The sequence below is a fragment of the Macaca nemestrina genome, chromosome 14 (assembly GCF_043159975.1).
Source record: "Macaca nemestrina isolate mMacNem1 chromosome 14, mMacNem.hap1, whole genome shotgun sequence".
Classification (NCBI taxonomy): domain Eukaryota; kingdom Metazoa; phylum Chordata; class Mammalia; order Primates; family Cercopithecidae; genus Macaca; species Macaca nemestrina.
Window position 1 is genome coordinate 109,315,306 of NC_092138.1, and position 18,179 is coordinate 109,333,484.

The window sequence follows — 18,179 nt, forward strand, 5'->3', positions numbered from 1 at the left end:
TGAAGAAGGAGAGATTCTGGATGCCATCCTGTCGAGTAGCCCTGTCTTCATTGACATTCGGAACAGACTATGGCGGGTCTCCTCAGTAACCCATGTCTCATGACAAAACTCCAAAATTGCCTGGGTCAATTGGATTCCAACCAGGCAAACTGATTGGGGCTGGAAAATCCCCACGCATTTTCACACCTTAACAGGAATGTTCTACTGTAGGGTTCATGAGCACACAAATCACCTGGGAATCTGGTTAAAATTCAGATTTGGATTCAACAGATCTGGGGTAGAGACCAAGATTCTGCATTTCCAGCAAGCTCCCGGGCGATGCAGATGGCGGTGCTGGTGGGGAGACCATGCCTTGAGTGTCAGGCTCTAATGTTCTTAGCTGAGAAGCAGAGAAACAAAGGGAGCCTCCAGGATCCTGGAATGGGGAAGAGATAAATTGCCAAGTTCTCTGCTCAGTGTCTAAGTGACTGAAGCCACATTTGTTGCACACATGTGGCAGTGTGTCCTGAGTTTGGTTACCATTGTTCCTCCCTCAACAGTCTGGACCGCATTAGCAGTGGTTTCTTAAGGAAATGTGACACAAGGGGTGGCCAGGGTCCATGGATAGAATTCAAGAGGTCTGTGAACTTGGGTGTGGAAAAAAATGCATCTTTGTTTTCAGTGACTTCTGACTCCTTCAGTTATGAGTATAAGCATCCAACAATAAAAATGTTAGCAATACCTGTGATTTTATCTCCAAGAGAAATCACATATTGTTACAGACATTTCAAAATATCACTTACGCTTATCTCTTTGAAATTACAGTACAGTATCAGACTTGTACTAGATCTTGTTCTTAGTGCTTTAATATAGAAGCACCTGTAGAATTATACCACTGGCTTGTTTTTTAGTAGTTTAGTAACTATATTTGAGTATTATCGATTTCCTTTGTATTTTATACATTTGGAAACATTATTCTGAGGATGGTCCGCAGGCTTAACCAGACAGCCAAAGGCACCATGGCCCCAAAATGGTTAAAAGCCATGGTCCAAAGAGACCACTGGAGGGAGCCCTGGAGGCTGCTTTCTCTGCATGTTCCAGCTCACCTGGGCCGACCTTCCTAGTTTAGTTACCCGTGTTTACATTTATCTTTATGCCACAGTCACCAGCTGACCCTCCTACGTGGCCCTCTTCTTAACTCATGGTTTCTCTATCCATCAGGCAATGTTTACAAGTTTCAGACTGGTTCCCGATTTCATGCAATACTGTGGCACAAGCATTTGGATGATGCATGTAAAAGCAACAGGCCTCAGGTAAAGTCACCAAAATCCTGCTTGTCACCTGAAATATCCTCTCCCACCCTTGGAACTAAGGGTCCTTAGAAAACAGGGTTCTCTTCTTTCAGAGCCCATTAGCCACACACTCAGATACCCTCTTCTGATCAGCATCTTCCCTTGAGACAAGGCACCCCCTTGCTCAGCTTAGAACTAAGCCCAGCTCCAGACCAGAACTTTGAATCTGGTTCCTGTGTCTTTCCCACAATAGGAAATGCCACAGAAACACCCACTGGGGGATAGTTATGAGCAGCTGCGATATCACCCCAGGATCAGGTTCTAGCATCTATTTAGGTCATCCCTGCCAAGAGCTGACTTCATGGGAATACTGCACACTCACTCCTCCCTGCCCCACAACCCTTGGGAATAATGCAGCTAACTTACTGACAGCCAGCCATGGGCCAGGCAAGGCTGCTGGTGAAAGGGGTCCCTAGCTTCTCAGTGTGTTTGAACCAGTAGATTCTGTATTGACATAGGCCCCCTCTGGCCTACTGAGCCTGGCTCGTGGTATGGCCCCCTCCCCTGGTCGCCCCCAGCCATCCCACCAAGGGTGTTACATGAAATGCTTCACGTGCAGGAATTGGCTGAATTCTCCCAACATCCCTGTGAGGTGGATTCTCTTACTGTCTCCATTTTATGCTGAGGATCCTGAGGCTCAGAAAGGGGCAGACACACGCTTAAGGTCCCACATGAGTGAGCAGCGGAGCTGGGATTGAACCCAAGTCTGCCTGACTCCCCTGATTCGCTACTCGTTGCCCCTGAGCCCTCCTGACTGTCCTGCCTCCACTTCCCTGGTAACCCCTGCAGCTGAGCAAAAGACCGGAAGCACATCCCCCGCTGTCCAGGCTTGTGAGAGAAATGGCTGCCTTTGCCCTCAGCAGCAAATGGGAGCGGGCTGCAGCCTCCTGCTCCCTGGGGGTCAGGTGGGCAGCACTGATGCTCCTGTCCCTAAGTGTCCATGTGTGTGTTCCCCAGGGATCAGCCAGAGGAGGAGTGGGGGAAGCAGGAGTCCTCTCCTAGCCCATCTTGGGAGGGCTAGGCGCATGGCATAGAGGGTGGCGCTTCAAGGAGGACAGTTGGGGGTAGTGCCGGCAAGTAGACTCAGCAAGCCTCCTTGCAGGTAGCAGCTCTGAAGTCTGGGGGACCTCAGCAAAGGCAAGTGCATACCAGGCATTTGGGTCCAGGAGGATGGGGACTTCATGGTGCCACAAGGCACAGTCACAGACTTCTTGGTCCCTCCAAGTGGTTCTGGAAGCTGGAGGGAGGTCTCTAGTGACAGCGACAGGTCCTAGGGCTCTGTGCTCAGCTCGGTCCTATTCAGGATCTGTAACACAGATGAGGACAAACACGAGCAGCTGATTGAAATTATAGATGATGAGAAGCTAGAAAGCAGAATTAGCAAGTTCTCAGAATTAGTCCTTGACCAACTAAAACAGGACAAGACCAATATAAGAATAAACAGGTGCCACAGGTTCCAAATAAATTGCAGTTGATTCCCTTGACTCACCCGTCTGACTTTGGGGGATTTGTCCTCGGGATGTGCTCACACATGTGCTCAAAGGCGTGTTTAAGAATGTTCACTGCAGCATTGTTCTTGATAGGACCAAAACCCTGGAAGCCTCTGTGACCCTCAGGGGGTCCCTGTTGTGCAACACTTGATAGTTTTTAGAAAGAGGCAGATCAGGGTAAAAACATTTGGAAAGGATGATCTCGTCTGTGTAAAAGTTCTAAGATGATACACATGAAATGGTAATTCTATCGTTTCTAGAGAGCTTTATATATAGTTTGTACATTGAATAAATGTAATTGGCCATCCGTATGACGAGAAGACAAGGGTTTTGGTCGGCAGCCATGTCAAGGTGATCCCTTGAGACAAGGTGCCAAGACCTGAACGAGGCTGCTGCCGCCTCAGATTGCATTAAGAGAGGAAGAGCATCCTGGCCTCTTCCACGCTGGTCACACCGTGTGTGTCTGGGGTCCCTCAGTAGCTCTGAGGACCCCTCTCTAAGAGCACAGCACACTGAAGCTCACCTACCACACACAGGAAGCCAGAGCAGCTCCAGGTCCAACAGGAACTGACAGTCCCAAGGTGGACCACATGGAGGGCAGTGTGGGGAAGGAGGCAGGGCCCTGTGCCTGAAGCCTGGGCAGCATGGTGGCCCCAGCCAGGAGCCACAGTGGTAACCCTGAGCAAAACCCATTGTCCCTCTTTGGAGAAGCGGCCAGAGGATGACAGCAGCCCCAGCAGGCAGCGCAGGCTGATCCCGCAGAGCACTAATGGGTCAGTTTCATGTATTGGCAAATGTGGTGTAGCATGGCAAGGCTACAATTTTTAAGGATTTTTGTCTGATTTTCAGACCTGGAGGAGGGGATTTTTCTTCCTCCTTTTCCCCCTTTTTATTTCTAATTTACTTTCAACCAAATATTCCCACTCTATGCTACATGTAATAATAAAAAGTTGACAACAACTGAAATATTCAACAGCCGAGGATGATTTAAGTGAATCACAGTATATCCGTGTGATGGAATGCCAGGAGGGTGTAAGAAAGGGTGTGACAGAAATGCATCTATTCACGTGGAACAATCACAGTGACTAGATTGATTTTCTATTCTGTGGAACTGCGTGTCCTCAACTTGTTTTTGTTAACATTGAATACACTTAAACCTTATCTATAACATATGTGTAGCTATAAACAACAGCAATAAAACACCCTATTGCCACCATGTGCCTAACAGCAGAGCCACCAGGGCCTTGGAATGCTGTCCCTCGCCATGGCCTCTTCCTACTTTGGCTTGTTGCCCTCCCACCTGTGCCCCAGAACCGCTCTCCTGATTTGTCTGCTGATTATTCCTTTAGAATTACCGGTCACGTACTTGATTCCTTCATGTATCGTCTGGGGTGCATTTTAAAACTTTCTTATAGGCTGGGCGCGGTGGCTCAAGCCTGTAATCCCAGCACTTTGGGAGGCCGAGACAGGCGGATCACAAGGTCAGGAGATCGAGACCATCCTGGCTAACACGGTGAAACCCTGTCTCTACTAAAAAATACAAAAAACTAGCTGGGCGAGGTGGCGGGCGCCTGTCGTCCCAGCTACTCGGGAGGCTGAGGCAGGAGAATGGCATGAACCAGGGAAGCGGAGCTTGCAGTGAGCTGAGATCTGGCCACTGCAGTCCAGCCTGGGCGACAGAGCGAGACTCCGTCTCAAAACAAAACAAAACAAAACAAAACAAAAACCTTTCTTATAAATAGAACCATAACGATGCATTTTCTTGTGTCTTGCTTTTCTCCTATAACATGTTCCTAGGATTCATCTGTGTTACCACATGTAGCAGTCATTCATTTATTTTTACTGATTTCATTGTTATTAGTTCTTCTGTTGGGCATCCCAGGACTGATTTTCTACTTTTTTGCTGTAGTGAACAGTGCTGCTAATGACCATTCTTAGAACTGTCACCTGGTACATGGAGAGGCATTTTTTTCCTAATTCATCATTTGACCAAACTGACACCAAAATGGATTTTTTTAAATGAAATTATTTCTAATCAAATCCTCCCCCAGCAGTGCCGATGGAGGAGGGCTGGGGCTGAGGGCCTGTTGGCAGCTTTTGGGGTTGGCAGAAACACTCTGACCTTGGGGCTAGTAGTCCCGCCAGTAAAGGGGGCTAGGATCTTGTCCTGGGCACAGAGCTATGGGAAGGTCTTGGGGTTTCTGATATCCCTGAACTGACTCTTTCTCCCGTGCTTCCCTTTGCCAACTCCCGCCACCCATCCTCTGCACACACCTCAGGCCTTCAGGATTTGTCTCTCTGCCCCAAGCGCAGTTTGATTTCCACTGAAGGAGACAGGTTGAGAGCGTGGGCTCTGGGTTCTTAGCCCTGCTGCTTACTTGCTGTGTACTGAACCTCTCTAAGCCTCAGTTTCCTCGTCTTTGTAATGAGGACGATGCCAGTGCCTGCCCCGTGGGGTTGAAGTGAGGACTCGAGGACGCAGTGCATGCGGTGGATTCCGAGCAGTGCCTGGTGCGCGGCTGCCACTTCACATGGGGTGGCTATTGTTATTGCCATGCCCTCTCCCTACCCAACCTGCTCATTCCCAGACTCACGGGGAAAGGCCTGTCCCTTCCTCTAGGGACCACCCCTTGTCCTCTGAGGTCGAAACTTTGACAAGAGACCGAGCTTTCTCTTCCAGGTACCTGCAAACCTTATGTCATTTGAGTAAGTCTCTGCAGGACGTGGCGTGACTTCAGAGGCTTCTGGGAACCCAGGCTGGGCCTGGTGGTGAAGAGCAGTCCTGGGCACAGGCTGTGAGCCAGGGTGCTGGGAAACTCACAGCCAGACTCAGGGGACACGGCCTGTGGCCTCACCATCCCAGAGGGCTCCACCAGTGCGGGATCCACCTGTCAGTCCCCAGCGACTCTCATGACACTCATTCTGCAGCACTGCCTCTCGGGGCAGTGGTCAGACCCCAGACTGGACACCCCGCTCCCCCTCTCTGGGCCCACCACCTGCATCTGCGAATAGAGAGCACCCGGCCCACGTTGGGTTCTCTGTGCTTTCTACTGCACAGAGTGGACAGCGCTAACTAACCTGCGAGAGGGGCCCGAGAGGAGGAACAGCTGTGGAACAGGCTTTTTACACCCCAAGTGCGTGGGGTTGCTCGCCCACAGGGCTGCCTCAGATTTTGTACAACCCCGAAGCGTCCTCTGCGTGTGCGTGCTGTACGTGTGTGTGTGAGCGAGTGTGAACTCTTCAAGAAACATGCATTTTGGCACAAGACTTGTGACATCACACACTTCATTGGCTTTGAGGCCCTGCTTTAACCTTAAGTTATAGCCCTGTCCACCGAGGAAGGTCAGAGTGAGAGCCTAGATTCCTCCTGTGTTAAGGGTCCCTTGCATTCTTTTACTGTAAACAAACAATGCCTTAAATTGTGTCTTGTTTTCTGTTCCTATGGGTGCTATTCATCTGGAAGGCCTGCTTCCTGGGGCCCCGGGTCCCTTCCAGGCCTCTTTGCTGTCAGCCGTTCTGAGACAGGACCTGGCTTCAGGACTGTGGACTGGGCTGCTGGCCTGCTTGCTTCCTCCCTTCCCCATTTCTAACAGGGCCTGAGGCCCTCCTCTTCTCACCCCTCCCACCATGCCAGAATGGGAAGTTGTGACGTTGCAGCTCCAACCGACGTGCTCATAGTGATCAGCTGTGCAGGAGCCAGGAGGCACCAACCTCTCCCTCCCCGCAGGGTGAAGCCTGTGCCCCCATCATCTCACCCCTTTGCCTCCACTGCCAGGGCGGGGCCCACCAAGATTCCTGATCATGAAGGGAAGCTGAGTGACCCTGAGACCTTAAGCTTCCCCAGTCTTGGCCCCAAACGCAGTCACCAGCAAGTTTTCCATTTTCCAAGTCCAAGGGCACAATTGTTGATGACCGTGTGACAAGAGAGCAAAGCCCTGGGGAGTGAACAGTCCAACCTCTGCATTCAGTTAGGAGCTCCTCACATGAACCACGTCCTTATCTGTCACCTTTTGTCACATTTTAAAGTGACTTATTTTGCACAAATACATTTTTATTCAAAATAATAAATTACTCTTTATCACAATATCTTCTCTTCCCGCTTCCCCTTTAATTTGGATATCCTAACTCTGAGAAGTTAACCGTTAAACAGTTTTCCGGAAGAGACTGAATTTCTGGGTCCTTGCAGCTGTCATGGTTTCAGAGCTCACACTGATCGGGCATCAAGCTACCCTCAAGAGTTTCTGGGCTGGGTGCTTCAGAACAACATCGACACCAATAAACTGTAATAGGTCAGTTTCAAAACGACCAAAAGACCCACCACTGTATTTTGACCAAATAATGACAACTTCTCTAGAAATCTGAATGACTTGGTGAGGAAAGTAATTGTCACCAGGGCCTCATTTTGTAGTTGAGCCTTACTGTGCTTAGTAATTCATCTTCTTTTGAGCAAAGACTAGAATACTTTCCTGCTAAGAGAAACTCCAGGTAATAAAGTTGATGCCATCAAACCTTGACACTGGGTGCTTTGCACACCCACGCGGATGTTGCCCCTCATTCTCCCGATGACTATTCGAATCAGCATCTAGAGGCTGAATGACAATGCCAAACACTCCAGACACCTCTGACCAGAACCATGCAGTGTTAACACTTTAACTTACGTTCAATCTGATTCTACCTGTTACCTTCTAAAAAGTCGTAAGTTTGGATGAAAGTGCAAGATGTGGAACATCAACTACCTATTTTCCTTGGATTTTTCCATTCTGCAGACTGTCCGGGTTTTTCACACATGGAAGTATTATAGATGCCAATCCAAAAACCTCAGAATTTCAGGCACCACAAAAACAGGTAATTTTATATCCCTTATAAGTTTGTCTTTTCTTTCACAAATGTCTCAGCCTAATTTGAAATAGCACAATCACAATTCAAAATGTTTAGTCTTCTCACTAATTTAGTCTGTTTCCACGTCCTCTCCCAAGAACATTCTTAGCTCGGAATCTTGAAGAATCTCCTTAGACTTTGTTGGCAAAAGCCTTATAGAAGCAGTAAGAGCCTTGACCACACCGGAAGAGTCCTGGAGATAAGGCTGGAAGACACTCAGCTCTCTAAGCAGGGGCTCGGCCAAACATAGGCATTGAATGCTGCTTGTCTTCCCAGTGCTGGTTTGAACCCTGTGAGCCTGAGACAGAGAGGGCCAGGCACCAATCACAAGGTGGGAAAGTCCATGGGTGGACCCTCCCCCTGGAGGGAAGCATTTCTAGTTTTTGCTCCTGTACTGTCCAGAGTGCACAAATGTTTATAAAGCCATTGAAGGGATTATTTCTTGCATGCATATGCTGTATTTTTTTAAGCAAATGGATCATGGCATCCCAAAATGAAAGTTACAGGAAGTTGTCTACAACTGTGGAGTTGGTAGCTGGTAACATTGTGGTCCCAAGAACAACTCACTTCTCTCCCCAGGACAGTTGAACATGTTTTGTCATTCAAGATCAGTCAAGTGCATTCTGGCAACTGACATATTGATGGAGGATTGATTTGGTAGAGAGCAGTAGAAATCTTGTTCTAACGGTGCCCAGTGAGAGACTTTGGCCCCCTCCCTCCCTATAAGGCTGTGGAACCCGAGGAAGTAGATACTTGAAGAGATTCTGTTTAGGAAGAAACTCACTCTCTTTTGCCAATTGAATTTATAGTGCATTTTTTTTCTTACCAAGATGGCCAGTATCATCTTACCCCCACCTCCCAAGCCCCAAGAGGTGTACCTTTTCGGATGCCATTTTACAGGCGGAAATGCTCCATGAAACAGGAAACCACTTGCAGGCAACATCTGCTCTGTTCCTCAGGTGGGGCCCAGAGCCCTTCCCCGACGCTGCTGATGTCCGTAACCACTGGGGAGCATTGCCAAAAACACAGCTTTCTGGTTTGTGAGCCCGTAAATGACTTAAATCAGCTTTACATCATTTTTACATATCAAGTGGTTTCATGTTAAAAAAACAAACTCCTAGTCCTTTAGAAATAACAGATTCTCTGCACAAAACCACCCATTCATTCATTTATTCATTCGCATCACTAGCAAGTGCTGCCTGTGCTAAGAACAAGTCAGATCTGATCCCTGCCCTCATGGACCTGACCACTCAACAAACAAGTAGTCCCCACCACACATATCTCCTTAGGCAAGACTTTGCCTCTCTCCTAGCCCTGAGTATAAATCCTGTGCATAGATTGCTCCAGAAAGGCATCAAAAGGCTCAACAGACTGAATAGCCTCTTGATCTGCGAGTTCAGTTGCAGTGAGGATGAAGTCACTATCCTAGAGGCTGGTTGGCCCAGAAGAGCCAGGCACAGAGCTGCAGTTGGCCATGCCGAGGATTCCAAAGGTGGAATGAGAGAGTAGGGTTGAAATGTCACAGTATTTGCTCCATAGGTTTCTGTTTTTAATTTCAATGTTAAATATAACTACAATGTGAGCGAGAACTGCATTTTCTTGGGTGTTGAGAACTTGTACCATGGACTTGAGACCGCCTTGCAGCCCTATGCTGCACAAGCGTGTACACCCCCTGGGCAGCCTCAAAACCCCGCTTACAGCAGCAACACAGGAGATCATCTGTCCATTTTATAACCATTAATCTCTTTATCCATTTCTGAACGACTGTGACTATTCACTAATGAAATAATAGTAATTAATTAGTATGGTATAATCTTTAATAAATTTCGTGCCAAAATGCATGGTTTTCCACTTAGCATTCGAAATGTTGCATCGAGAGTAGTTTTCAATTTCTTATGTACTCTTCGAAGTAAGTTGAAAATCAGTTTCTACATTTTAATTCGTTTCCTGTTAAATCTGTTGCACTCTCCTGGGCTGTCTTTTTTTCCAGCAGACCCCTGCATGCAGTTGTGTAAGGACTTTCTCTAATTCTTGTGAATTGTCTCACCCGCAGTAACCACTGAACATCAACCAGCCCTCCATGGGGTTCTTTAGATTTTTGGTGAAGTATTTTGTTACCTCAGTCTTGTATCAAGTTGCTGTATTTTTCAGCTTGTTACATTGATAATAATTATTTCACTAATTAAATACTTTAATGTACAACATCTTTGTTTACTTTGAAATTAAATGTGTTTTCCAATGAATACTGCTCAGTTTATTAAAGTCACACACATTCACTTAGCAAACAGTTGCTGTTTCAGATAGACACAAAGGAGGCATGGGGAGCCCAAAACTCAGCTAGGACGTAACCAGAGCATCAAAACCATGCAGGAGCAGCATCCTCAGGAAGGGACAGGCACTCCAGGGAGAGAGGCAGGAGACGTAGGATGCTTTAGAGGGCAGTGGGTATTTGGAGATTCAGTTCAGAGGTTGCAGAACACATGAAGGGTGGGGGCAATAGGGAGACAGAAATGAGAAGGAGCAGAGTGAGGCTGAGAAAAAGGCAACCCGATCTCACTGAGTACAGGTTTTGCGGGAGTAATGGGATTTTAAGTCTGAAAAGGTATGTTGGGAGGACTTCATGATGTTAGGCAAAAGCCCAGAACTCCACTATACCTCGCTTGGAGAAAAAAGAGGGCTGTCTTAAAAGGGTTATCTCGTGGAAACCTGAGGGGAGGACCAGGGGCATGTCTAGAGGGGCTGGAAGGAGAAATAAAAAGGCCTCCTCTACATCTTTCTCTCAGTGCTATCTGGGCAGCCGCTTCATTCTCTCACAAAGTTCAGGCCTTACCAAGAAAGAACCTGGAAGTCATTGAGGAAGTGTGCACCAGGGGGTGATGTGATCCCCTGACCCGGACTGCCTCAGTTTCCCAGCCAGTGCCTTCCAAAGCTGCAGTGGCCAGTCCCCCAAGCACAGGTTCCCCCACACCAGCACAGTCCTCGGGCTCTGCTCCACCATCCCAGTTCCAGGCCAGCATAGCCACACCTCCCTAGCTACGACAAGGCCCCGCTTGCCGAGGTAGCCCTAGTTTACCTCCTCCTCCTGATTTAGACGGCACGGTGGCCCCAGCTTTACCCAGATGGGGTCGCTGCCCTCAGTCACAGTGCAGTGTTCAAGGGCCCTGAGAAGAATGCATTTGACTTAGGGAAGTGAGGATGGGGTTGGGGGTCGTCACAGTTAGAAACTAACAGTCAAGACTCGAACCCACAACTGGTATCCTGCAAAGCTCCAGCCCCTTAGCCTCACGGCCGTCAGGCGCCACAAACGGCCACCAGATCCTGCGATCCATCAAGGGGGATGGATGGCAGGATCCCGGAGTCAACGCAGACCAGACGGCGAAACGCCGCTTTAGCCACGGGTGCGGGCATCTACCCCGCGCGGAGCCTGCGGGCAGGCTGGACAAGGGCGCAGAAGGAGAGGGATGGCTGGGCGGGGCCACCGAGTGTGGGCGGGGCCTCGCGGCCGGGCGGGGCTGTGGCAGGCCCTGTCAGAGCAGAACTGAGGAGGCGATGGAGCTGGTCTGGGAACCGAGTCAGTGGGAGCTTCGAAGGGAAAAGGCGGGGCTCCTGGGGGCGGAGCCATACCTGTGGGCGGGACATGGGAAAGGAGGGCCCTAGGGGCGGAGCTACAATAGAAAGGGCCAGGAGGTGCTGAGGCGATGAGGAGCCGAACTCCAAGGGACGACGCTCGACAAAGCAGAGGTTTGGGGTAAGGGCGAGGGCCTTGCGCGAGCTCAGTAGTGCAGGGGTAGGTGGGCGGGGCCAGGGTCTGTGCTGAGGGGCAAGCAGCAGGAGGGTTGGGGTCGTGGACGGGACAGTCGAGGATAGGATGGGCGTTTTGGGCCTGTGGGCCCCGCAGAGGTGCCGAAAGCCGGCGGCAAGAACCCGGCGGAGCTGGCGCGGGAGGGGCGTTACCGGAGCGCGGGGCGGGGCGTGGGCGGGGCGTGGGCGGGGCCTGCTCCGGGCAGAGGGCGCGGGGCGAGCAGAGCAGGAGTTGAGAGCGGGGCCGGGGCGGGGCCTGTAACAGGCTGAGCGGGCGCGGGGCGGGGCCTGTAACAGGCTGAGCGATCGCGGGGCGGGGCCAGGACCAGGGTGAGTGATTGCGGGGCGGGGCTTGGGCCCCGCGGAGGGTCCGGGCAGGCTGGGGTTCGGGGCGGGGCTTGGGCGGGGCCTGAACCAGGATAAGAGGCGCGAGGCGGGCTGGGCCGTGGTCCGGGGCGGGGCCGGGGCGGGGCCTGGGCCCAGCGAGGGGCGTGGGGCGGGGCGTGGGCTGCGGCGTGCGAGCCGAGCGGCCGGCCGAGGCCCGAGCCCACCCGAGTGCGCCCGAGCCCGCGGCCCCCGCCCGGGGCGATGGAGCCGGAGCCCGGCGGGGTGGCCGCTGCGCTCCTGCGGCAGAAGAGGGCGGCGCTGCGGCGCAGGGGGTGCAGCTTCGAGAGCCCAAGGTACTGCGACCTGGGAGGGGTGCGGCCGGGCGGGGCGCTGGCCACGTGGGGGGATGGCGATGTGAAGGGACAGCGGGGCGAGGCCGCGGCGTGGTAAGGGTCGGCGGAGGCTCTGAGGAGACCCGGCGCGGAGCCCGGGCTGAGCGGCCGTGGACTGTGGGAGGGGCCGGGCCGTCGCGCGGGAGGTGAGGGAACGGGTGTCGGGCGTCCAGAAGCGTCGGTCCGGTGGCAGGCCCCGCACGCCCGCTGCTTCGGCGGGGCATGGGCTGAGGAGAACGTGCCCTGCCCACCTCCGGTAAACGCTCAAGGGCAAGGTCGGGAGCTCACCCCTCTGTCCACTGGAGGCTTCCTTCCGGCGCCCCGCGTGCCCTGGCAGCCGCACACCTGCTGCCTCCGCGCCCCGGCTGGCCCTGGCACCCGCGGCCCCCGCGCCCCTCTCCCTCGCGACGCCAGCCTCTGCCCGGGCCGCCGGCGCCCCTCGGCTGCTCTTCCCCCGGGGCCTCTCACGGGACGACCGCCGCCCGGGCGCATGCCCTCCCTCAGCTTCCCTGGCATTCCCTGAATTTGGAACGGATTCTCCTGCTTCGACGTCGCTCAAGTTGGCCCTACCATTTTCTCAGGTCTTGGAGATGACTCCAGCGTCCTCTCAGCCACACTTCCCGTCTCTGTTCTGACGCCTCTGAAATCCACACCCCAGCTGGCCGCGGGAGGGGTCTCCCTAAAGCTGTGACTGTGCCCTTCGCGGCCAACACCCCTTGAGGAGCTCCCCATCGCCCACAGCAGTGGTAGGGACCAGAGTGGGGGACAGAGAGAGAGAGGGATGTGGACTCCGACCCGCACTGAGGCCAATAAGAGGGTTCCATTGCTAGGATAAAAAGCAAACTAACCAGGATGCTTAAGATGAGGTGCGGGGCCCTTGACTTGGCCTTAAAGCATCCATCCTCAGTTGTTGGCATTCCCTGCCCCACCCTTGGCGCTCCAGCAGTACTGGTGAGCCTGGCATATAAGCATTGCGGGGGCAGGGAACAGAGCTGTCCTGGTCACTGCTGGGTGCCCAGAGCTGGCTCAGGCCTGGCCCATGGGACATCAACTGTGTGTTGTATGAGTCAGTGTCTGACCCGCTGGTGCTTCCTCCTCTGTGCTGCACTCTTTCTCATCTGGGCCCTTACTCATGTCACACTCTTTTCTCCACTAGAATTTTCTTTCCTTTCCTCTCTGTATACGCCCACACCTTCTCCTTCGGAAGTCTTCCTTGAACCCCAGATTGAGCTCTTTGCTGTGTTAATAATCTGTGCACCTGTCTTCAAGCCCCCATAACACTGTGTGTAGTTACCCAGGTAGTATGTCTCCCCCACTAGACTTGGAGAACCAGACAGATACGATCTCTGTCCTCATGGTGCTTACATGCTTGTTGCTGGAGCATGAAGGATGTGAGAAACTGAACCAAGGGATGAGGCTGAAGAGACAAGCCGGAAGCTGGATCCCTCAGACCTGAAGTGGAATACATGGAACAGCGCTGTCCCATGGAATTTTCCGCAGTGATGGAAACCTATAATCCATGCTGTCTGTTATGGTAGCCTCTAGCCACCTGTGGCCATGGAGCACTTGTAATGTGGCTAGTTGAACTAAGGAACTGAATTTTACATTTTATTTAGCTTTAACTAATATAAATAACCGCCTAGTACTAAAGTCTAGCATATTGGGGAGTGCCAGTTTAGAAAATGTTTTCCTTTGAATTCCCACTTTTATTACCCTCTCCTTTGTCTTCATAACCTTACACCTGAAAGACTAATGATTTCCTAGCCTCCAGAGTTTTCTTATTCTCGATTTGGTACTCCATGACATTATCTTATTAGCTGTAGGATAAAAATGATTATCATTTTTTCTGACTATAAAATTAACTTGCAGGCCAGGCGCAGTGGCTCACGCCTATAATCCCAGTACTTTGGGAGGCCGAGGCGGATGGATCATTTGAGGTCAGGAGTTTGAAACCAGCATGGCTAACATGGTGAGACCCCATCTCTACTAAAAATACAAAAATTAGCCGGGTGTGGTGGTGGGCGCCTGTAATCCCAGCTACTGGGGAGGCTGAGGTAGGAGAGTCCCTTGAACCCACGAGGCAGAGGTTACAGTGAGCTGAGATTGCGCCACTGCACTCCAGCCTGGGGGACAGAGTGAGATGGAAAAACAACAAACTAATTTGTGGCTGGGCATAGTGGCTCATACCTATACGCAGTGCGTTGGGAGGCTGAGGCAAGAGGATCGCTTGGATCCTTGACCTCAGGAGTTCAAGACTAGCCTGGACTACATAGCAAAACCCCATCTCTACAAAAATTAAAAGAAATTAGGCGTGGTGGCGCATGCCTGTAGTCTCAGCTACTCCAGAGGCTGAGTCAGGAGGATCACTTGAGCCCAGGAGTTTGAGGTTACAGTGAGCTGTGATTGCACCACTACACCCCAGCCTGGGCAACACAGCAAGACCCTATCTCAATAAAATAAAAAAAAAACTAATTTGTGTTTGTGAGAAGAAATCTGAAAAATCAGGAAAAATATAAAGAGGATAATTAAATTTGTATTTACCCAGAGTACCACCAGGTGTTAACTAGCCTTTTTTCTTAACTATGTGTGTGTATATTTATATTAATGTTTTAACTTGCTTTTCCACTTAATATCGTGTAAGGATTTCCACACATCCTTAAACTTTTCTGAAATCTATTTTAAATTGCTGCCTGGTGTTCTGTCATATGGATATGTTACCATTTATTTACTGGACACATGTAGTTTACTTACAGTTTTTCACTCTTACTAAAGATGCTGTAAATCCATGTGCATTTGTTAGCTATGAAGAGGTCAACTTTTGTAAAGACGTCATCATAAATTTATAGAAGTGATGGGAGTTATTGAACATTTTAAAGCCTTTTAAAGAAACGTTTTAAAGCGTTTTATTTTTTTTTATTTTATTTTTTTTTTTTTTTGAGACGGAGTCTCGCTCTGTCACCCAGGCTGGAGTGCAGTGGCCGGATCTCAGCTCACTGCAAGCTCTGCCTCCCGGGTTTACGCCATTCTCCGGCCTCAGCCTCCCGAGTAGCTGGGACTACAGGCGCCCGCCACCTCGCCCGGCTAGTTTTTTGTATTTCTTAATAGAGACGGGGTTTCACCGTGTTAGCCAGGATGGTCTCGATCTCCTGACCTCGTGATCCGCCCGTCTCGGCCTCCCAAAGTGCTGGGATTACAGGCTTGAGCCACCGCGCCCGGCCAAAAGCGTTTTAAAGAAAATGAACATTTTAAAGCCTTTTGAAGCATAATACTAAATTGCACACCAGAGAGTTGTACCAATTTATAGTCTCCCAGAGGCATATGGGTGTGCCTGTTTTCCCCACTCTCAATACTAGGCATTATCATTTATAAATATTTGCCAAAGTGGTACCTTGTTTTAATTTGAATTTCTTTGTTTCATAGTGAGGTGAAACTTTTCCTTATATTTATCCATGATTTATACTGATTTTTATGAAATATAGATGCACACACTTTGTCCGTTTTCCTTTGGAATGCTTATGCTTTCCTTATTGAATTGAAGCACTTTTTATTTATTTATTAAGAAAATTAATTGTTTGGGTCAAATATGTAGCAAATATTTTTTCCAGTTTATTATTTGCCTTTTTATTTTCTTTATGTTTCTGATAAAGCTTTTTTAAATTGTGGTGGTGGTTTTAAAATTTAGTCAGATCTTCCTCCTGTTTATGCTTTTTTGTTGTTTGTTGTTGTTGGTTTTTGTTTTGTTTTGTTTTGTTTTGTTTTGAGGCAGAGTCTCACTCTGTCACCCAGGCTGGAGTACAGTGGCTCAATCTCGGCTCACTGCAACCTCCATCTCCCAAGTTGAAACAAATCTTCTGCCTCAGCCTTGAGTAGCTGGGATTACAGGCACACGCCACCACACTTGGCTTTTATATTTTTTAGTGGAGACGAAGTTTCACCATGATGGCCAGGCTGGTCTCAAACTCCTGACCTCAAGTGATCCACCCACCTGGGCCTCCCAAAGTGCTGGGATTACAGGCGTGAGTCTGTAATTACTGTGCCTGACCCTGTTTATGCTTAAGTAAAAGTGAATTCCTTAATTTAAAACAGATAAATGTTCATCTATATCTCCACCCCTTATTTTTGTTGCTTCGAAAAACTACCTCCTTAATTCATTAATCCAAATTACCTCACAACCTTGGCTGTGCATCAGAATCACCTGTGGACCGTCTTAGCCATACAGGTGCATATGGGTACCCCTGCTCCAGGCCTTTTGATTCAGAAAGTCCAGGGTGGCGCTGGGCCTGTGGATGTTCAGAAAGTTCTGCAGGTTCTTCAGAGGCGACAGCGTCTGCTTCAATTGCGGGCCTGTTACCAGATTAGCCTCCCTTACCCAGAGTCCGTAATTCCTTCTCATTTCCTGTTATATCAATTTTGTTTATTCATTTGTTTTTGAGACAAGGTCTAACTCTATTGCCCAGGCTGGAGCACAGTGGCACAATCAAAGCTCACTGCATCCTTGAACTCCTGGACTCAAGCAATTCTCCAACCCCAGCCTCCCGAGTAGCTGAGACTACAGGTGAGCACCACCATGCCCAGCTAATTTTTAAAATTTTGTGTAGAGACTTGATCTCACTTTGTTTCCCAGGCTGATCTCTCAAAATCCTGGCCTCAAGCTGTCCTCCTGCCTCGGCTTCCCAAAGTGCTGGGTTACAGGCTGGAGTCACCACACCTAGCAGTTTAAATGCCTCATGTTTAGGGCCTTTGAGAATCTGGTTTAGCCATATTTACCTAAGCATCTTGTTGGCATCAGGAGAAGAAAGGCCTTATTTTCACTTTGGCAACTCTGTTGGCTAAATATCTGATGTCAGCTCTGGTAACTAACTAGCCTGCAGACACAGCAAACTGATGAATGTAAAGGCAAAGGGAATAGCCCAGGCTTTGGGCGCCCAGGCATTAGGCCTCCAGGCAGGGGCAGTGAGAGACTAGCGGGGAAACCTGGAGGCAGTAGAATAAGACAGTTATGCTTTTAAACCACTTGCCCTAGATGTGTTTGCCATCATTTTGTAGGAAGGCACATCAGATAGTGTTAAAGAACAAGGGCTTTGGAGTGAGAAAGACTTGGGTTCAAGCTTCTGTCTTTTCACTCACCACATGTGAACTTGGACAAGTTGTATAACCCCTCTGAGCCTTGGTTAACTCCTTTATAAAATGACCTGCCTCAAAGTATTGCTGTCAGCTTTAAATGAACTAATTTATGCAAAGTGCTAAAAACAGTACCTGGCACAAAGCTTTAGTAAATGGTAACTGCTCTGGACAAAAATGACATTCAGCCGGGTTTGGTGGCTCATGCCTGTAATCCCAGCACTTTGGGAGGCCGAGACAGGCAGATCACCTGAGGTCAGGAGTTCGAGACTAGCCTGACCAACATGGAGAACCCTCATCTCTACTAAAAATACAAAATTAGCCGAGCGTAGTGGCGCGTGCCTGTAATCCCAGCTACGTGGGAGGCTGAAGCAGGAGAATCGCATGAACCCAGGAGGCAGAGGTTACGGTGAGCCAAGATCATGCCATTGCACTGCAGCCTGGGCAACGAGAGTGAAACTCCGTCTGAAAAAAAGGAAAAAAAAAAATTTACATAAAAATTCTTCTCAACCTTTTCCTCCCCTTGCCTGATTGAAACTTCAGCTTTGCCTATTCAGTTTTTCCTCCTCCCCTGCCCTCAGAACAAGGTTCCGCTTTGCTTTGTTGCATTTTTGAGCTGCGGATTTAGGAAGAGAGTGGGTGAGGAGAAGGACAATAGGTACCTAGGGAAACGGCTAGGATTGGCTGAACAAAACTTTTAGGGGTGTTTAGATGTGAAACATACAGGAAAACCTACTTTGTGTGAGGGAGGCTAATACAGGCAAACAATATTTTAAGATATATCTGTTATCTTTTGCCCTTTGTGCTGATCAAGTAATTGATGAACCAGTTATTTTCAA

At 49.7% G+C, this 18,179-nt stretch overlaps 2 protein-coding genes across 27 annotated transcripts in view; both read left to right on the forward strand.

The window, feature by feature from the left end:
- The window catches only part of LOC105463938 (Ral GEF with PH domain and SH3 binding motif 1), a 309,104-nt gene extending 299,162 nt beyond the window's left edge, over positions 1-9,942 (forward strand). For 13 of the 20 annotated variants that reach the window (XM_011711384.2, XM_011711385.3, XM_071078830.1 and 10 more), the window contains 2 exons: positions 1,201-1,292; positions 7,588-9,942. In XM_011711384.2, coding sequence (XP_011709686.1) covers positions 1,201-1,292; positions 7,588-7,731 — 236 coding nt within the window. In that variant the 3' untranslated portion in view covers positions 7,732-9,942. Of the gene's footprint in view, positions 1-1,200; positions 1,293-5,501 lie in introns of all 20 variants that reach the window. The other 7 variants (XM_071078833.1, XM_071078832.1, XM_071078831.1 and 4 more) reach the window with 2 other exon arrangements.
- Positions 9,943-11,296: 1,354 nt separating this feature from the next.
- LOC105463942 (GTPase activating Rap/RanGAP domain like 3) overlaps positions 11,297-18,179 on the forward strand; it is a 172,125-nt gene continuing 165,242 nt past the window's right edge. For 2 of the 7 annotated variants that reach the window (XM_011711408.2, XM_011711409.2), the window contains exon 1: positions 12,036-12,180. In XM_011711408.2, coding sequence (XP_011709710.1) covers positions 12,089-12,180 — 92 coding nt within the window. In that variant the 5' untranslated portion in view covers positions 12,036-12,088. Of the gene's footprint in view, positions 11,448-12,035; positions 12,181-12,679; positions 14,189-16,676; positions 16,775-18,179 lie in introns of those variants that run through there. The other 5 variants (XM_071078819.1, XM_011711410.2, XM_011711413.3 and 2 more) reach the window with 5 other exon arrangements.